The sequence below is a fragment of the Genypterus blacodes genome, unplaced genomic scaffold (genome assembly GCF_046128005.1).
Source record: "Genypterus blacodes isolate CSIRO-AG114 ecotype Tasmania unplaced genomic scaffold, CSIRO-AGI_Gbla_v1 ptg000438l_1, whole genome shotgun sequence".
Lineage (NCBI taxonomy): Eukaryota > Metazoa > Chordata > Actinopteri > Ophidiiformes > Ophidiidae > Genypterus > Genypterus blacodes.
Genome location: NW_027467208.1, coordinates 1,288,044 through 1,307,394, shown reverse-complemented (window position 1 = coordinate 1,307,394; position 19,351 = coordinate 1,288,044). Strand labels below are relative to the sequence as shown.

Sequence of the window (19,351 nt, the reverse complement as noted above, 5' to 3'; positions counted from 1 at the left end):
CCGGGTGACTCTAACATCCTGACAGACGTCAACAAATCATCAACCAAGACGCCATGTCATCTCCAAAACAGTTCTACATAGTTAAACTGCCATAGGATCATAAAAGGAACTGTTCTGTAAGTTTTTGTAGACAGATCCCTTGCATCTCTATTATCTTCTATATTTTGTGTGTGTTCTTGTATATTTCCCAGAGGCAGATGTGATCTCTCTGCCTGAGTGAAACCGCAGTAGAAGCAGAGGAAATAGGATCTCTATGTTTATTCAGCTCTGTGACTTTGCAAAAGTTTATTTGTTTAGCTGCAAATAAACAAAAGCAGTATTTGTTTTTGTTTTCTCGTGAATTACACACACACACACACACACACACACACACACACACACGCACACACACGCACAATGATGGAAATGATTTTCACACTGAAACAACATTAACCTTTCAACAAACACACAACGTGCAGGTGCAGACACAACAGAGGATCAACTAACCTTTCCGCAGGTACACACACACAAACACAAACACACACACAGCTGAATGATCACACTCTTTACTGTAACTCTGTGTTATTGTTTCATTCTTTCAGCAAATGTGATGTGAAAAATAGATAGATGGATATTACAAAATAATATCAAGAAACTTTAATGTACTAAAGTCAGTCACATGTAAACATAAAAGCACAGGAAACGTTTCTGTATAGAGGATGTAAGCAAATATTACCATGACAACTGCCACGACTCTACAAACAATCAGATATAAAGTACACATGGGCCTGTAGATTCTTATAGACATTTGAGATCCAAATCATATCAACACCATTTATGATACAAATTCAAAACAACACAACGCGTCTGAGACCTCAGACAGCAACAGACAGCATCAGACAGCATCAGACAGCATCAGACAGCACCGTGTATAAAGCTACATTAAATATAAATAGAGACGCACCGAGCCTCTACTGTCTCAAACCTCCAGTCTCTTCTATGTGACGTCTTCATTCAGGGGCACTTTGTGTTGCATGGGTCTCCTGATGAGAAGAAACTGTACACACTGACTAAAGGAAACATGGTGACAGCGCCCAGCAGGGAGCCCAGCTGCACCATGGCTCCACACCACACGAGGGCGCTGTGGCCTTCGTCCCGCAGGATCACCCCGATGATCACCTTGACGTAGGACAGGGTGAAGATGAAGAGGACCCAGGCCACCACCTGAAGAGGGACAGAGGGAACAGCAGTCTGAGGTCATCACACACACACACACACACACACACCCTGACCTGCTGTGTTCGGTGCAAATGCAAGTGGCGGCAAACTCACAATGATAGCGCCCCCTGCAGTGTCGTGTACCAGCAGTGGACATGGACTCAGCGCTGCCACGAACATGATGTAACCTCCAACTGCACTGCCCACGACTGTGAGGGCTCCCATCAGCACCAGGGACCTGCCAGACAGAACCCAGGGAGAGAGAACAGCTTTATATTCACTGTGTGGTCGCCATGTTGGATGTTCAAGAGTCAAATTCAAAGAGATCATCCAAGCCTTTATTCTCAACAGATAATATAAGTTATGATTTCTGTTTCTACACTGGAATATCTAAGAATGCTGCGGCCTTAAGTACTCTGATGTCTCTCTTTCACTGACCTGATAGGGAGGAACATGGCGATGAAGCAGGCCAGAGGGTTGGCCAGGGCGGCCATGGTGGCTGACAGGTGATAGGCGTTGTTTCCATACGGCATGCAGGAGTACGACTGCACGGAGGGAAGCACCACGTTGGTCAGGGCGTTGGTCCAGCCCAGGATCACAAAGATGTAGACCACCTGCGTCCAGGAGTAAGCGCCAGAGCCGAAGCTGCTTTTGGGATCCTGGTTGGCGGCTCCGTACGGATCGATCATGGGCTTCTGTTCTGGACACTGTGATTGTTTCTGAGCTGCTTTGGCTTTCTCTTCTCCCTCGCTGGATCGCTCTCTGGCCACAGCAGGGTGGTGGTTCAGCAGCAGGAACGCCGCCAAGCAGACCACCATCATGGCGCTCAGGAAGAAGAAAAACACCTCGGCTGAGAAGTTGGCTGGCTGGTAATGAGCCTGGAGTTCAAAGGTCATGTCCAGAGTTTGGTTGGGAGCCTGGGTGCTGTTGATGCAGTGAACCACCCCGACCCCTTGGACCAAAGCCACCAGGGCGGGCAGCAGGCCGCTCACACCCTCCCCGATGTAGTAGGTGGTGAGATACTGAGGCTTCAGGCGCATCATAAAGGGCAGGAACGTGACGGAGGAAGTGCAGTCCACAGCGGCGAGGAAGAATGTCAAGGCGAGGAGGGCCACGCTGCGAGGGACGCCCGCCACAACCACCGTCTCCCTCCAGAAGAAGGCCATCAGGAAGCTCGCCGCCGTACCCAAGGCGACGATCACGTATATGACTGCTGTCTCGTTAAGCACGCCGGGCCTGAAGCGGTGCATCAGGGTGACGAAGAGAGGCCCGACGTTCGCCATCTGGATGAGGACGGAGAGGTAAGAGGGCAGGTACCAGCCCTCAGGGATGTGGGGCACGATCATGGGCAGCTCCACCCACAGGCCGTTGATTGACACCCAGGAGCCCATGCCAAAGAGACACGCCAGCATGTGGGTGAGGAGAGACATGATGGAGGCTTCTTCTCTAAAGGTCAGACAAGAAAAATGTAAATAATAATGACTTAAGACTTAAAACAGTGTTGAAATATGTTAATAATGCAGCAATTGCCACTTTATGATATAATAATCACCTTTGACGTGACTGATAAAGTGTAAAGTTCTGTGTCCTCCTTCGCAGGTTAAGGTGAGGTGTTTTATTGGATGAAACACACGTCAATCACGTTAGTTAAGGCGGGGCAGAGTTATATCCACCGCAGTGGATGGCCGACAGCCGGGGGATCTCTTTCAAACAGGAATGTCGATCTGAACGCCGTCTTGGATCCTCTTTGTTGACACTTCCGCCCTCAAAATAACGGTAAGAATATAAGAACTCGATGACGACATTTAAACGCTCAGTTATGTTTGGAAAACTGAGCTGCCTGTTGAAATGCTTATGGAATTAAGTTTTAAAATTTAGAATGAACTTTTCCCCATTTTGCTGTTATTGCCCAGCTAGTAATTATTCTTTATCATTTCTAATATTAAAGCATTTTTTTAGTGGTTAATTAACATGTTGAAACAACTTTCAACGTTTTAAATCAATAGTGTTGTTTTAAGGATGTCTACTTCCTGTCTACTTCCGGTCAGAACATGCTAAAACAGCAGTGGTTGATACTTTTATTAATTATAAAACAACCACGCTAGTTAAAGACTTGTGGATTAAAATGTGTGTGTTTTGCGTGGCGCTGATCGTTGTGAGTTCATGGTTTTGATGTTTGAGTGCTTACATTGCGTTATTGATTACATTTGGCGTGGGTAGAGGGCTGAGGCGGTGTCATCACGCCAACAGGGGGCGCTGCTGGAGGAGTTCGTTGCTTGTGAGATTTGCCAAATGTTTGGTGTTATTAGCTACAGCTCAGTGGATCACAATGGAACGAAAATAAATATATATTGAATCGTTTTCTAAACTCAGAGTCATGAAACTCCACAGTCTTAGTTATCAAGAGTTATCAAGTTAACTCAGCATTTCGTTGCTTGTACCTCTGGCAAGCAATGACAATGAAATTGAATCTAATCTAATCTATCGGCAGTGAAAATGAGAACAACTTCCACCTCCGGTATATTATCTGTGTGTATCTCCGGAAGGAATAAACTTCCATATAAACCATCATGTGATAAGATAATGCATGAAGACTTTCTCCACTTTGACTGCCTCAAACCTGAAACCATGGAGCTCTGTGTTGTGTGTGTGTGTGTAATAGCTGATAAACCAAAATCTCACAGACAGCAACTTGATAAAGTGACAGAATTCCTGTCAAATGATAAATAATGCATGTTTTACTGAGCCACAAGAAGAAAAAACGAGAAATAACCTTTGTTTAGAGGTGAATGTGGCAAAATATCCTTTTTAAATCTGTAATCAGATTGAATAAATCCAAATCTGCTTTCTCCACACTTTCCCCACACAGTAACCCTCTGTGCCTCTCACCTGCCACTTGCTCTTTAATGTTTCACCACGAGGCATCTCTGTGCTGAACCCGGCTCACAGTATGTCTCCATATTCTTACGTTTAGGTTAATGTATAATCCGCCTTTGTAGGATTTTTGAATAGGCGTGCATTTTGCCTTATTATGCATCTGTGCAGGTTCTTTTGCCCTGGGAGGACAGAGGGCATCACCAGGCACGTTCCAATGCCAGGTGTCCCCGTGTCTCTGATCAAAGGCATTTTTAAAACATCAAGCAAAGTAAACACGACAGCCTCCTGCAGCTCTGGCCACCTACTGGGACTTACACAAGGATTACATAACCTGAGAAAACATCTGAGCTGCGTATTGTTTATGGAGAAGGAAAAGACCTAGAGTGAGTCTTTGATCAATGAAACAATGAGAATAATTGCAGGAAGCTTTTGCTCTGAGGTGGAAACCTGGACTGAGGTGACTTCTGTTACACATCTGTGATATGTAAAGAAGAAAAGTTACAAATATATCAGATTAGCAGGTTCAGCTCTGTTAAAGTGATTTTGTACAATCAAAGTATTACGGTCTATTAAATGATGAGATGAAAATAAATGCACGTACTTCAAAGATAGCTTAATAATAATAATAATAATAATAATAATAATAATAACGGAGCTTTCTGTGAACTTCCTGCATCACACATAAAGTTTAAAACACTCATATCAGCAGCGACCTCACACTCACCTGCAGTCTCCTGGAGAAGTTGTAGATGTCTGCACAGGGTGCAGGGTGCCTCTCCCGTTAAATGCTGTGTGTGTGTTTATGTGTTTGCGTATGTGTGTGTGTGTGACGTGGGATTAAAGCCTCCCTCAAGGGTGAGTGGGTGTGTGTGTGAGACTGCACTTGGCCAACCAGAACACAAGCTTGGTTAACTCATCATTGTTTTTAAAGTTGAGTAACTTCACCGTCGAATCTTTACGGCTCATCTAAACACACGCATCACATGTTTCCGTCATGAATGATTTGCCTCCAAACCACTCGGTCAGTCAAAACATACAAGAATCCCCAGAATTCATTAATTCAGCTTAAGGGGATCATGGGTGCAGAGGTGAACATGAGTGAGGGACACAGAGTTTCAGCCGTGGGTTAATGCAGCGGTGAAAGGGCGTTATGATGTAACACATTCATGTTAGGAGGAACAGAATCCCTGCTGTGTTCATCACGTGTGGTATTCCTGCAAAAAAACACAAGTATTGTAGAAAAATAGTGTTTATAATACGTTTAGTAAAGTTTAGATGTTGAATCTGCATGTTGGGATGTTTATACTTCCTTTATGTATTATTATACTGAATTATTTCATCTCTTTTTATGTGTTTAGATATAGCTGATAATCTATTTGTTACAGATGTGTGTGTACATACAGTATTTCAGGGGAATTTATGAGTGTGTTTACTTAAAGGTGATTACCAATACTTTTCTGTAAATTTGATTGTTTGTTGTTTGTTTTTATTGAATTGCTGTAAATAAAGGCTCAGCTTATCTGTTGTGTCTGTCTTCTCTCCCTCAGACCCTCAGGATGTTCGTAGGGATCCCCCTGGATCTCTGAGGGAAGCTGTCCAGGGAGACGTCCTCCATTCTACCAAACACAGGTGATTTACAACCGTGTGTTCATAAATAGCCTCTATTTCCCGGGTTTACCTCATCAGGTGTCAAGTGAATGAACATTATGACTTGGACTTCGTCTTCCCGTTGTCTTTAGCTGATCAGTGAGCACACACTGCCCCCTGACTGTCAGAGTGAAGTCATCAGCCGTGCTCATGCCCTGAATACTGACTTCAGACAATAACATTAACTTTTATAATTAATATTTCAATTTAAAGGAACCGTCATTGACCAAAGAAATTGGACTTAACTGTCTCACAACACTGGAAGAATGGAGGCAGAGTGCGTTCTGATGACATCGTTCATATCTTTAAAAGCACCCGTTAGACAGGAATGATTAGTTTCCAAAACCCCAAATGGAAAGTGTCACATGATGATTGTGTCCATGCAGTTCATAACATAGAAAGTTTATTAGTCATCATTTAGTGAATACACTCTCATCGTCACATTCAAGTTCTCCTGAATTTAGAGTATCAAATGAAAAATGAGCTCAGCAGACAAACAAACATCAAAGTTTTAAATGTGTTAAAGCATTGTGAGTCATTTTAGACACACTGTGGTCCGTTTGAACACATATGATATCCTTCAGCTACACACACTCTCCATCAAGTGAGGGCAAATTCATCTAAGAACACTTAGCTTGTTCTGAATAGTTTATTAATCTGTATAAGTGTGATCTCCTACAGCAGCCAGACTTCAAAATCAAACACAATAATGATCCCAGTAACCAATAACAACAAAATCACACAGTAGTCTTCACCGTTTCCTCACATTTAGACAACACACACACACAGATATGAAACGATTACAGAAGCAATAGGCCTTCAAAATGACAAAATCTGTGACCATTGATTTGTACGAGTAAAAAAAAAAAAAATAATAATAATGACATTGGCAAAGAGGTTTAAAATCATCGTTCTCTTTTCTCACAATACTGATTCTAACTACACACAGACCCCTCTGAAACCTCTTCCACTGAATCATAATAGAGGTAGTGAACGCTCTCACAGCACTAACAGTTAAGCATTGAATGAAGAGATAAACATTAAATCAGCCTGGATGAAAGTAAATCTTCAGGTTAGTTTCCCTCAGTAGCAGCAGCATGGATCAATCATTGACTGATGGAGTCCCTGAAGACAGCGGCTGCCATGTGATTCCTGTTGTGGAAAAATCTGAAAGCATCGGTTTACTGTAGTTAACTTCAACTACAGAGGTTTCTTATAAAGTAGCACACAGAGCACTTGTGTTAGAATGGGTTTACATCCCTGTGGCCATTCTGCAAACACAAGGCTGCCATTATGAGGGATTGTTTTTACATTCAGAGAGGCCACTGATGGAGGACACCTCATCCCCGGGACACGAGAGGCTCATCTGCTGCTCGTCCCTGAAGCACCGACGTCCCATGACCAATAAAAAAGAGCCGATTGTCCAAAAAACAACCCAGAATCCTTATCAACTGTTGAACATCTCGTCCTTGCTAGCTGCAGTTATCCACACATTCCTGAGCGCGGGAGAACACCTGGTAGACGTTGATCAAGGGGAACATGGTGAGGGCGCCGATGAGCGAGCCGGCCTGGATGGAGATGCCGCACCACAGCAGGGCGGCGTGCCCCGCCTCGTGGAGCAGGGTCCCGATCACCACCTTCAGGTAGGAGAAGAGGCCGGTGAAGACGATCCAGGAGAGAACCTGCAGGTGGAGGAGAGGAGCAAAGCACTCAGGCCCTGTTTGTTACAAAGATCTGTCTGTTTCTATCCTGTCCAGCTACTCACCACTAAAGCCACGCCAGAGGAGGAGCCCAGGAGAGGGGGGCAGGGGCTGAGCGCCGCTAAAGCCATGAGATACGCAGCAAACACGCCGCCCGCCAGAGACATGAAGCCGAGTCCAGCGGCTGACCTGGAAGACAAAGACGCCCGATCATTAAAGGTAAGAGCTACAGGTCACTCACACATATACAAAGGGTAAATGAACCTAAAAGAGGTGTGTGTGTGTGTGTTGCTCTCATTCTGTCTCGTACCTGAGGACGAAGAACATGGCGAGGAAGCAGGCCACGGGGTTTGCGATGTTGCCGAGGACCACAGAGAGGTGAAAGGTCAGGGACCCATAGGGCAGACAGGTGAAGCTCTGGACAGACGGCAGGACTCCGTTGGTGAGGGCGTTGGACACGGCGAGCAGCATGAGCAGGTAGACGTTATAAGGCGACCAAAATGTCTGCGTGGGCGCCTGCAGCTGCCCCTCAGACTCTGGCGTCCCTCCGTTTCTTAAAGGGAGCGTCTCCTCCTCTTTGTTGGGCGTTGCCGCGTTGCTGTAGTCGGACTCCTGTGGTGGCTGCGCCGCCGTCTGCCTGCGCGTCAGAGCCAGGAAGCTGAGGGCCGAGACGCTGAGCATGACGAACAAGAACCAGAAGAAGTTCTGGGCAGGGAAGTTCTCTTCAAATTGCTCTGGGTGCACGGTGCCGTTGACAGTTTTACACTCCATTTTGCTGACACCCTGCGCCAAGGCCACGATACAGGGGAACAGGGCGCTCAGACCTTGACCGATGAAGAAGGTGCGGATATACTGAGGAGGGTAACTGAACATGAACGGCAGGAAGGTGACGGTGGACGTGCAGCAAACCAAAGCCAGGACGAAGGTGCAGATTAGGAAGGGCAGCGACCTCTCCTCCCCGGCGATGGTAACCGTGTGGGACCAGAAGACGGCCAGGAAACCTGACGCCACCACCGCCAGCAGCTGAATGCAGTGGATGACCAGGCGCTCGTTCAACCGCCCCGGGGCACAGTGGTGTGTGATGGTGACGGCGATCGGGCCCACGTTCCCCAATGCGATCAGCACCGAGAGGTAAGCCGGCAGGTTCCATGCTGAAAGACGAAAAAGGCTGCTGTCAATCATGGGCATATAGATAAGGAATTTAAAACGAAAATGATAAATTATAGAAACTAAATCATGTTTAACAAGTGGGCATACTAGACAGTTGGTGATGGTTCTTATCCTGTTTTAAAGGGCAGGTCGTAATGTTTACATTTGGCCCTCAGGCTGAACCTTTAACTCTTCAAAGGACAAGATTTACCTAAAATGTTCTACATATGATCACTTTGACTGACTGAGCATCGCAGAGGAAGTAGCTCTGGGGCCAAACGGCTACTGAACACTGCAAACACTACAATAGTTGTTTGTTTGTGTGTGTGTGTGTGTGTGCGCGTTTTCTTCCAGTCATAAACAGATGCTTGGCCTGTTTTGTTCAAACAGTAAAAGTACTAAAAGTCCTTAGTGTATTTATATAATATGTGGAAATCTACTTATTACATATTTAATACCATATTTGTAAATGAAACCATTTTATTGTGACTTCTTTGCCACAAGAGCAGAACTCCCAAAGACTTCCACTTTCTATAATCCGTTAAGCATTCTGTTTACTGTCTGGTGACTCAGAATCACTGGTTGAGATCCTCTTTTATACACATATTTTAATACTTTTACATTAAATGTTGAGAACGGACTGTTTAAAACGTGATTTTTTTTTACCATCATCTCTGCACTAACACCATTACAATGACTGAAACTGGAATTTGGCTCAACTCATTTGACCTGAACGTGTGTAGTAACAAGAGGTACACACTAGCAACACTATAACTCTATAACTCTAACTATAATAAAGAATATGGCCTAATAAAGTTGTTAGTTTTATTAGTAACAGCGTAATAACACACCGGCTCGCTCAGGTTATCTCTGGTTCGATCACTGACCTTCGGGCAGCACGTTCACAACCACAGGCAGCTCAACCCACAGACTGTTGACGGAGACCCAGGAGCCCATGGCGAAAAGAGCCATGAGGCCGTGGGTCACCGCGGCTCCGCTCCACCAGGTGCCGGACATCGTGTGGCTTATGGCGAAACTCCAAGACTGGATCACAGGGGTAGTCCTGAATGTCGGTTACGTAGAGGCCCCGCCCCCACGGTGCCTTCAGGGACCACTCCAAAGTCGGTAATTCCGATAAGTATGGTTCCTGGTTTTTAGTTCACATTTAATTCATATTCATATCTAATTGCTATTGTTGGAATATAACAAATAATGTCAACACACATATAAGTAAATGCAGTAACTGAAGTTAATATAGTACAAGTAACCAAATGGCTGGCCCAGGGAAAGTCTGGAGATGGAGTATTACATACGAGCATTTACAGCGTCTCTCTCCAGGAGGGCTAGATAACACATATCTGCCAATAGGTGAAGAGGTCACTGTATCACTTTATCAAAGCTTCAAACATCTGTGGTCAGGAAGAGGGAAGAGAGGGGGTTCGCATGGACGGGCAGTCAGGGGGAGCTTCTTCAGATCAAAGGGCTAATTACACTATACTGTAGTTCTTTAATTTACACAAAGAGAATTCTACTTTCCCCCACAGACATCTGTCCATCCCTCAGATTTGAATCTTAGCGCTGCCCCTCTTGAAGCTGGCTGACCAATAGATAACAGTTACAACTACATTGTCATCAGTGAATTAGAATATTATGTAAATGCCCTGTATATGCGGGATAAATAGGGAAGCACGGAGATATTTGATTGTCCTTCTCTGATGCATGCGAGAGTTGGAACCGGCGCTGTCCAAGGTCTAATTCCAGTAAAGCTCTTCTGAAGATTCCAGTTCATCTTTGCCTCATCTTTTCCTCTTGATTCACCACAAACGAACACGCAGAAGAATATCAGAACGATTCTTCAATACTATTCAAGTGTCTCAGTGGTTAGACGCGTGTTGTTACGTCTGCGTAGATGTTTTACCTTCCCGGTTTGCTGTCATTAGTTGCGCATCATATCTCCAGAACAATTCAACGAATTACAACCGCATCCCCGAACAATGACCCAAAGTGATTCTTCTTCGTCTCGATAATAGCAAGTTGTAGAAAAGATGCTGCCCCCTACAGCCAACAACGCGCACTGCGAGTCATTTTACTTCCCTACTCAAATCTGCTTTGGTGTTATTTCACACAGTTTGAGTTGAAGCTCTTAATGATACTGGATGTGATGTTATTTCTGTCTTAAATCTGTTTCTGTGTGAACATTTGTAATTTGTACTATAAATTGCTGCACTTGATTCAACATCAAATAATACTGGGATTGACTGTTGATTTAATGCTGTGGCGGGTAGAAGAAAGTCACAAGTATCACCCTGAGCCAGTCAACTCTAATATGGACTCAAGATCTGAGAAACAGAAGGTTCACACAGGGGACATTCACAACTAGAACTGATCTCATAACCAAACACAAATCGCTTACGATTCCTTGTGACCTGAAGTTCTTTTATCTACCTTTGTTGAACGCACTTATTGGAAGTCGCTTTGGATAAAAGCGCCTGCTAAATGACCGTAATGTAATGTAATGTAAAATGAGTAGATATCACCCTGTTATTTATCATTTTACCAAGCCGTTTGAAGAAGAAGGATGTTTAATTTGCACTACATGATTTGATTGTAAGCACACACATTTGTAAAAAGGAACTCGCCCACTTAAAATCAAATGACTACCCTCATAAAAATACTTTTTTACTTCGACCTCTAGCAGGTTTTTTCTTTTCTATTGTCCGTTCCGGGGCTGCAACAAAAGAGAAGCTTGGTTTAATGCGAGGGAGTGCTAACTTCAGCTCTGAGACCATTTCTGAGGTGGTCCTGCCAACAGCGTCCATGCCTGCCTGGTGGTTTGAGAGGACAATCGTCTGATACAGCAGCTCACAGCGCACCGCTTCCCATTTCTCACTTCTGGGTTTTCCTTCAAAGCGCAGCAGCATCTTGTCCACATCCTGCTGCGTCTTGCACGGCCCCCCGTTCCTCTCCACTGTGGCTACGATATAGTCTCTGTCCATTCTTTCCTCTATGGGACTTTTTTGGTCTGAATCGCGTTTCCGTTTAACTACGCTGACCACTTCTGTGTTTGCCCTGTCAGACTGAGAGTTGGTGGATCCGGTGCTGTCAGATGATTCGGACATAGCATCAGCTTCATCAGAGCTGACTGAGGGCAGGTAGTTGAACGAGGCCTGTTGGGAGGGTGTGTCCGGCCTTCTCTCCACGTCAGGGTGCGCATGTTTTAAGGGATATCCTCCCATCAGCACGGCCAATGTGCACCGTGACAACTTTAGTCTTGCATCTGGCGAGGGGCTCTGTGAATATGTTCCACCAGGCAGGAAGTCCTTCAGGTTGTCCTCAGTGACAGCAGCGATCACCTTCACCATCCTCCTCAGGAACGCTTTGATGAGGTCTCTATTGGTGTGCCACATACCGCAGTACTCAAACACCCGATCAAAGGTTTTCTCTTGCGACGGGAACTGCAGAAACATATTTGTGGTCTCCTCTGGTTCAAGGAGCGTGGAAGGCTCTTTGGACCAATCGATGAATTTCTGGTAGAGGCTGAGTAAGTGCTGGCTGAAGTGCAGATACTCGGCCGCACTTCTCAGAAGCTGCCAGTAGGGGCTGAGCACTTTGCAGTAAACGATGGCGAGGACGCACACGAGGCTCTGTAGCACAGGATCACTGGCATCTTCAGCGACGCTCTCTAGAATGATGTTGGGGCACTTACCGGTGTCCAGAGCCAGCAGGTCAGAGAAGAAGAGTGTGATCTCTTTGTGATGGTGAGTTAAACCTGCAGCCGCTTCATAGTAGCTGTTGAATCGGTTTGATGAGTTCACTGCAATTCTGGAGGGGTTTCCCTTTTCTTCACAGAAAGCTACCCAGTAACCTCTGTAATCAAACTTATCAGGATTATCAAGGCTTAAGACATCACAGACCATGTGAATGTAGCGGGAAGTGGCACTTTCGGAGAAGTTCACAAACTTTGCGAATTTGGGATTTTTATCGCGACCTAGTTTCTCTCCACTGGAGTCTATGAGCTCTTTTTCAAAGCTCATCATCTGCCGCTCCACTGCGTCCTGTATGTCAATAAGGAACTGGGCGTTGTGGTGTAGGAACGTCACAGGAGAGGCCAGAGGAACTCCTTCACACGATTGAATTGTTTCCTCAAACTGCATCATGGCAGGATTCTCCTTGCATGTTTGGTTGTACTGGTTTCTGAGGAGGCCCATAGAAACCTGCCTGCATGTCTCAGCTTTCCCTCCGTACACACTTGAGAGCTTTTGAATAGACTGCATTGCAATGTCAAGCAGGGTGAGCTGCTCTGCTTTGTCATCTTGGGCCTCATCTCCGTTGCAGGACGCGTCTAATTCCTGATCTCTTCCTTCAGATGAATTTTCCTCCTTTATGGTGCATTTTGTCTTTTCTCTCTCCACACTTACTTTATGTTCCATTTGTTCAAATGGACGGTGAAGCAGATTTTCTATTGTTGGATCCTTCTTACCGTCTCTCCTTCCACAATAGCTTTGATGCTGACTTTTTAATTCTTCAACCCTCATTATAAAGTCTTTATGTGCTTTCTCAACATCTCCATCCAGGTAGAACTCGGGGTCAAAGTTCCTAAGCCAAGTTACTAAAACCACTGGGTCCATGTTTTCCTTGGTGACAAAGTGAACTAACTCAAGAACCAAAGCATTTGTGACTTCAACTGACCTCGCTTGGTCTGAAAAATCTTTCATTTCCAGAAGATGATCTCTTTGAACCCCGATGCTGTCACATATTGAGCCAACATAGTTGAAGTTCACATGTGACTCTAGGAAGCTCGGCTTGTCTTCACTTCTGAGACTCAATATCGTCTCGATGGCCGTTTCAATTAAGAGGCGAAAGTCAGCCGACTGATTCTGGGGGAAAATCTTCCTCAGCCATTCTACAACAGCGATCCAAGGAGAATTATTAGCCTCTTTTAAAAATCCAATTTGAATCAGGACTCTGTTTTTGCACGGCGTCGCCTCGAGCTCAAATCCTTCTCCCGTCTGAGGACCGATGAAGTCTGACATCAGCTTCCAGTAGAGCTCATCCACTGAAAAGCAGAGATTTCCGCGAGCGAGTGAGAAAACAATGCTTGGTAATGTCGCCATCTAGAGGCCATTCTGTTCTATGTAGCGAAGACTAGGTTTTACTGCCACTGTCACTTTGAAAGTTTTGAAATCATAGAAGTGATTTGTATTTCATGCAAACATTATCATCAGCTTGACTACATGATATTTAGCTTTTCAAACTTACTCAGTTTAGTCTCCGTTACAACTCTTTCCATAAGCTCCATCGCCAACTGTGTTTAAAAAAAGAAAGAGAGATTAGCTTTCATGTCCAACAACGCCCTCAAAACGCAAGATTATGTGTTTGCAAAGTGTTTTCATCCCAGGCTTTGCTCCTAACCCACTCCCTGCACATGAGGATGTTTCGCAACGAGGGTTGGTTGATAAGTTCTGATCATAGCACAGACAGATATACAGTTGCCCCAAGAAGTATTTGGACCGTTAAACTATCAGCAAAACATCACCATACCCCCCAAAATAGCAAGAAGTGTCAAATTGTCAAATTTAGAGGAACATATTCATCCTTAATGTGATCACTGTCAAAACGTTCCAAGATGAAGGACGTGTGACTGAAACTAGAAGGTGCACAGGCAGACCCAGAAGGACCAGCAGCAGATTGGGAGGCATAGCTGTGAGTAAACAGGACCTAGGATCGCTTCAGAGAACAATGCCAATCACCAGAAGCAACTCGATTCACAGACATCTGCAACCATGACCTTAATGTCTGGGTTTTTAGAGGGGCTATATACCAGCAGTTCCTTGGATCACGTGGTATATGAGGCAGAGTATCATTCAACTTTTACGCCTGTCAACAAGCACATACCTGATGACAGCGCTCCACCCAGGGACTAACCTTATTCTTGTTAGTTGGCATCAGAGCTTTGTCCCGTTTCCTATCGCTGAACTCAGGCACATCTTGGTCCTCCTGCATGACCTCTCTGAACAGCCGATCAAACAGCATCTTCACAGGCATTGAAGGGTCAGCCTCAATCGCCTCGATCGTCTTCTGTTTAAGTGCACTGTGCTGGATCACGTCCCCATCATTCGGGTGATTTGGACTCGACACCCTCCTGACGTCAATATTGACATTTTCTTCTTCTGTGTCAAATGTGGCACTTTGAACCAACTCATGAACCAAAACTTTCCCTTCTCCGTCCCCCGGCTCTATGGAAGCGGTAGCCATCCAGGGAATATAACAAAAACAACGCGTTAAATAACGAACTTGTCAATCGGCCCTCGTGTGACGTCACTTTGAAGTCCTTAAATTAACAACGCAGAGGAAGAGGTTTATTTCTCCCGCGAGCGCTGATTCTGCAGCTACTGCTCACATTAGCCGTATGTTGTTAGTGTATCTATAAGAAAGACGCCACATGAAACTGCTTTAAACCCGCGAACAACACTAGTCAAGGTTCTATGCTGCTGCTGGGGCATTAAAACGGCGCTATTTAATTGGTCAAAGTAGCTTTAAATGTAGTTTCTCACCGCAAAACACCAATATGAGCCACACGTTTTGCTAGTGTTATTCACGCACGGCGAGCCAAAGCAGTGTCCCGCCAGCTGATTGGGTAGAATTTCCAGGGGGCGGAGCGCTGTCACTTTTTCACCAATCTGAGCGAAGTGGAACTGCATTGTGGGAAAAACAACATGGAGGATGGGAATTGTTGTCGTTGTTATTGTTAGCAGGTAACACAAACTGTACCATGTTACGTTCCGGAATTATTCAAAAATGTATATCCTGGAAATATTTTTCATAGTGGTGCCACTTTTGGCACACAGCAGCAGATATTAGTTTTAATGTGGAATTATGTTGTGTACTGATAAACGGCATTAATGGAAACTAACACAACATGTAATGAGATAAATGAGACGAAGTTACTCGATTTCTTTTTGTGTAGCTACGTTGTAAAGTTCAAAATTCACAATTCTTACTTTATTAGTTTAAAGGTTGATAATGTCAGCACCTTTCAGCCCAGTGATTTAACTTCTTTCGCTCTCTGGACCAACCTGATCATATTCTGATTCTGTTTACAGATGTTGAAATGTTCCCGTTCTTCCATTGCCTTCTTTTCCTGGGAACAAGTTGAAGGTAAATCTCCCAACAATGGATTCCTCTGAACCTGGACTTCAGAGCCCTAATGAAAGAACAAGAAACCCTGCACCGAGCACATCAGAGGCTCCAGGTCAACAGAAAGATGGAGCCAAGTCAAAGAAAGCATCGCTAAAGAGGAAGGCAAGTGTGGTGCCAGATGCAAAGAAGAAGAAGAAAAAAGCCAGGGTCAAACGAACTCCCAGGCTTGGCTACACCGTCCATGAAGGGGAAGATATGCTCCTGCTCGTATCAAACACAAGTCAGTATGATAATCTAACATGGCGTCCAAAAAAGAAAGGAACCAGAAAGAAGAAAGTTATCAAGGGAAAGGGGAAGATTCTTCAGACTAAAAGGAAAAAAACAGTCCCTGCTAAGCCTCAAGTGGCAAATAAGGCCGTTTCCAATGAAGTTGACAAAACCCCTTTACCTCAGCCACAGCTAGACACAGACCACAGATGGGGTCAAAATCTACCTGAGGAGGTCCTCGTCAACATTTTTCAGATGGTGGTGGTCCAAGATGGAGCGGTACCGTTTCTGTGCAGGTAAGAAAAGCGTGTTTGGTGCAGTTCTTCGCCAAAAGTGTGAGAAAACATTACAAATACAGTATATTGTTTTCTGCTGAAGGATGGCCAGAGTTTGTCGCCTGTGGAACACTGCCGCCTCCAGTCCGGCCCTGTGGCGCAGAGTGACTGTAGGTTACTGTTGGATTGAGCCAGGAAAGACTCTGCTGCCTAAAACTGAGATGAGGATAAAGGACACTTTTAACTGGCTGGCAGAGAATAGGTTTGTCTTATTAATTTATTTTATTAGTATAGAAAAGAGGATTCAATACGATGTAATTTGTGCTATTATAGACTAAATGGCACCACATTAAATTGTATATTTTCTGTTTTCTAGATTCTCCCAACTCCGAGACTTCTCTCTTTGTCACTGGAAGAAGAATGTTGACTATGCAGTAGAAGTAAGTCATGAAAAGACATCTTTTATTAATGTGTACATTGTATTTTTAAGATGCTTTCTTTTCTGTTCAAGTCATCATCACAACCAGTTATAAAACATGTATGTTTCTGTCTTTGATGGTCAATCTCACAGGTTGTGTCCCAGTTCTGCCCCCACCTGCGCTCTCTCAAGCTCTCCTACTGCGCCAGCGTGACAGGAAATGCCTTCCAGAGTCTCGGTCTGAACAGCCGGTCCCTGCAGAACATAAATGTGCAGCATTCAGAGGTAAGGCAGTTCTTTACACTCGATTCATCTATTCTGTGCCACACTATGTTGTTGATATGTTGCCATTACTGATTAGATTCGCAGCAAGGAACCTTGTTTTCCACTCTGTCTGGGTTACACGGAGCTGTAGAAATCTTATTTGTGTGATAATTCTGATTGTCTTTCCCTACAGTTCCAGGCTGATGGTCTTGTTGCCTTCTTGGAATCCCACGGAGGCCAAATCAAGCAGATCTTGTTCACTCATGGCCCCAGGAATGACAGACTTTTAGCTGCTATCTCTGTAAGATCCTTCTCAGATCGTGTTGTTGTATGTTAAGCATGCTACACAGATGATCTTGGTTCACACACCTTGTTGCGCTTGTCTTCCAGAAAGGATGCTGTCCTGATTTAGAGGTGTTGGAGATCAACACAAAGATCGATAGTACATATTCACAACTTCCAATCTGCATCCAGGGTCTGCAAAGCGGATGTCCCAAACTCAAGGTAGAGAATTAAAGATTTAATTCACATGTCCTGTAGACGACACAAAGAATATTCCTTAGATTTTTGTAAGTTCTGCAAGTTATGGATTTACTGAATGAAGACTTTATTCAGTATACTGTATGTATGTGCTGATTTCACCCATGAATCTTAACTCATTGTGTTTCCCATCAGACGTTCCGGATGCTGAATGTCATACCTATGCATAAGGTGATGCGTAATGGACCAGATTCCACCTCAGGCTTCCCGTTGCTGGAGGAGCTGTGCATGGCAACGACGTCTTTATCCTTCATGACCGACAAACACCTGAGAGACATTCTCTTTGGCTCTACCAGGCTGCGGGTCCTGGATCTGCGAGGCTGTTCTCGAATCACACCATCGGGTCTTGTATCATTACCCAGCCTCGGTAGGCATAACTGATGAGATTTATACTTATCATGGTCAAACCTGTCTTTAGTTTAACATTTAAAGTTAGGCTTTTGAATTTACCACCACATGATATAAGTTGTATCTGGTGACATTTGCACACAAAATCATTTTAACAATCAGTGCCTTTTCCTTTTCCCTCTCTGTACTTGGCAGAGCTTGAGTGTCTGTTTTGGGGACAATATTATAACAGTAAAGTTGCATTGTCGTCACCGAAGAAGGGACTTCACATGCTGACTCAGAAATGGAGTGGAACGTTGCGAGAGCTTGACGTCACAAACCATCTGTTCACTGAGGAGGACTTGGAGATGGCAATGAGCTTCCTCGCTCAGGCAACAAATGTAGATAGCCTGCGTTCACTCAACCTCAGTGGAACAAGGATCACACCAACTGCCCTCAGGTACTCAAGAGTATATTTTATCCCCCTATCTATCCAAAATTTGTGTGTTTGATTGATTTAAGGAATGCTTTAAAGATATAATCTACATGCAAGATTTAGCTGAGAACATGCATAATGAATTTTTTGCATTGGCTTACTAAGGAAATCAGAGAGAAGATGTCTTTGTCTTTTGTTTGCAGGTTAGTTATCGGTCAAAAGACTTCTCTGAACTACCTCAACCTGTCATCCTGCCGTTATCTGCCAAGAGGACTAAAGAGAGTTTACCGTGGCCAAGAAGATATTTGCCAGCTGCTGGACAAATTGGAATAGCTTCGATATTCATTTAGTTCCGGAAATACCAAGAGGAAGGTACTAGGTACTATCCAGGGAACTTTGCCAGAATTGTGGCTTAATCATATCAAGTTCATTGCTTAAACAATTTTACTTGAAGTTATGTGTTAGACTAGTTACACTTTTGAAACTTGCCATTCCATATAAGTAATGACCGAGTACTTTCTACATGTACCATGGTGGACGCTGAATTTAGTAATGTTGCATAAATCACATCAAATGTAAACCTTAGGTGACTCTTTGATGTGATTTGGTTTTTAACACTTTGATACCGGATTTTCATTCAACAGAAATGTGACACACAATGTGCAAATAGTTCCAGTTTAAATATTTGATAATAAAAAATGAATTTACAACATTTCCTTATAATGCCTTATAGCCTCATTTGCATTTGGTTTTCAAGCTAGGTCAGGGGACCAGGGCATTTGGGTTAATTGCAAGTCAGTTAGATTAAACAACTTTATTCAAAAGGACAGGTCTTGAGAGTCATGTTTCTTTATTTTGTTGTTGCATCGTGTAAATAAGAGGTTGAAGTAGTTTCAAAAAACTTTTAGGGAGAAAAAGGGATAATGTATATCTTGCTCATCCATGCAGTGAAACACATTTTACCATGATGTGAAAATCGCAGATAAGCTTCGGTCTGAGGTAAAATCAAGCACAGTGAAACCACAATCAGTCTAAGTACTCACTTTCCTCATGAGAGTATACCAACTGAAACATTGTTATATTTCAACAAATAAAGGTAACACAAGACAAATGC

The 19,351-nt window shown here is 44.1% G+C and overlaps 4 protein-coding genes across 4 annotated transcripts; 1 reads left to right on the top strand and 3 right to left on the bottom strand.

The window, feature by feature from the left end:
- Window positions 1–993: 993 nt before the first annotated feature.
- On the bottom strand, window positions 994–2,627 carry slc52a3-2a (solute carrier family 52 member 3-2a). The gene is made up of 3 exons (XM_076139555.1): window positions 1,636–2,627; window positions 1,312–1,435; window positions 994–1,203 (listed from the first exon to the last, which is right to left on the bottom strand). Exons 1-3 carry the CDS (start codon window positions 2,625–2,627, stop codon window positions 994–996), a joined length of 1,326 nt encoding a protein of 441 aa, XP_075995670.1.
- A 3,453-nt stretch (window positions 2,628–6,080) lies between these two features.
- On the bottom strand, window positions 6,081–10,181 carry LOC142989653 (solute carrier family 52, riboflavin transporter, member 2-like). The gene is made up of 4 exons (XM_076139278.1): window positions 9,458–10,181; window positions 7,732–8,572; window positions 7,487–7,610; window positions 6,081–7,403 (listed from the first exon to the last, which is right to left on the bottom strand). The coding sequence occupies exons 1-4, from the start codon at window positions 9,585–9,587 to the stop codon at window positions 7,194–7,196; spliced, it is 1,305 nt and encodes a 434-aa protein (XP_075995393.1). The 5' UTR covers window positions 9,588–10,181; the 3' UTR covers window positions 6,081–7,193.
- An 813-nt stretch (window positions 10,182–10,994) lies between these two features.
- On the bottom strand, window positions 10,995–15,183 carry LOC142989650 (uncharacterized). Its single transcript, XM_076139275.1, has 3 exons — window positions 14,496–15,183; window positions 13,830–13,875; window positions 10,995–13,626 (listed from the first exon to the last, which is right to left on the bottom strand). The coding sequence occupies exons 1-3, from the start codon at window positions 14,823–14,825 to the stop codon at window positions 11,234–11,236; spliced, it is 2,769 nt and encodes a 922-aa protein (XP_075995390.1). The 5' UTR covers window positions 14,826–15,183; the 3' UTR covers window positions 10,995–11,233.
- An 11-nt stretch (window positions 15,184–15,194) lies between these two features.
- fbxl6 (F-box and leucine-rich repeat protein 6) lies at window positions 15,195–19,072 on the top strand. Its single transcript, XM_076139276.1, has 10 exons — window positions 15,195–15,325; window positions 15,674–16,273; window positions 16,356–16,514; window positions 16,629–16,692; window positions 16,824–16,955; window positions 17,128–17,235; window positions 17,325–17,438; window positions 17,610–17,841; window positions 18,018–18,261; window positions 18,441–19,072. Exons 2-10 carry the CDS (start codon window positions 15,744–15,746, stop codon window positions 18,568–18,570), a joined length of 1,713 nt encoding a protein of 570 aa, XP_075995391.1. The 5' UTR covers window positions 15,195–15,325; window positions 15,674–15,743; the 3' UTR covers window positions 18,571–19,072.
- The last annotated feature ends 279 nt before the right edge of the window (window positions 19,073–19,351 follow it).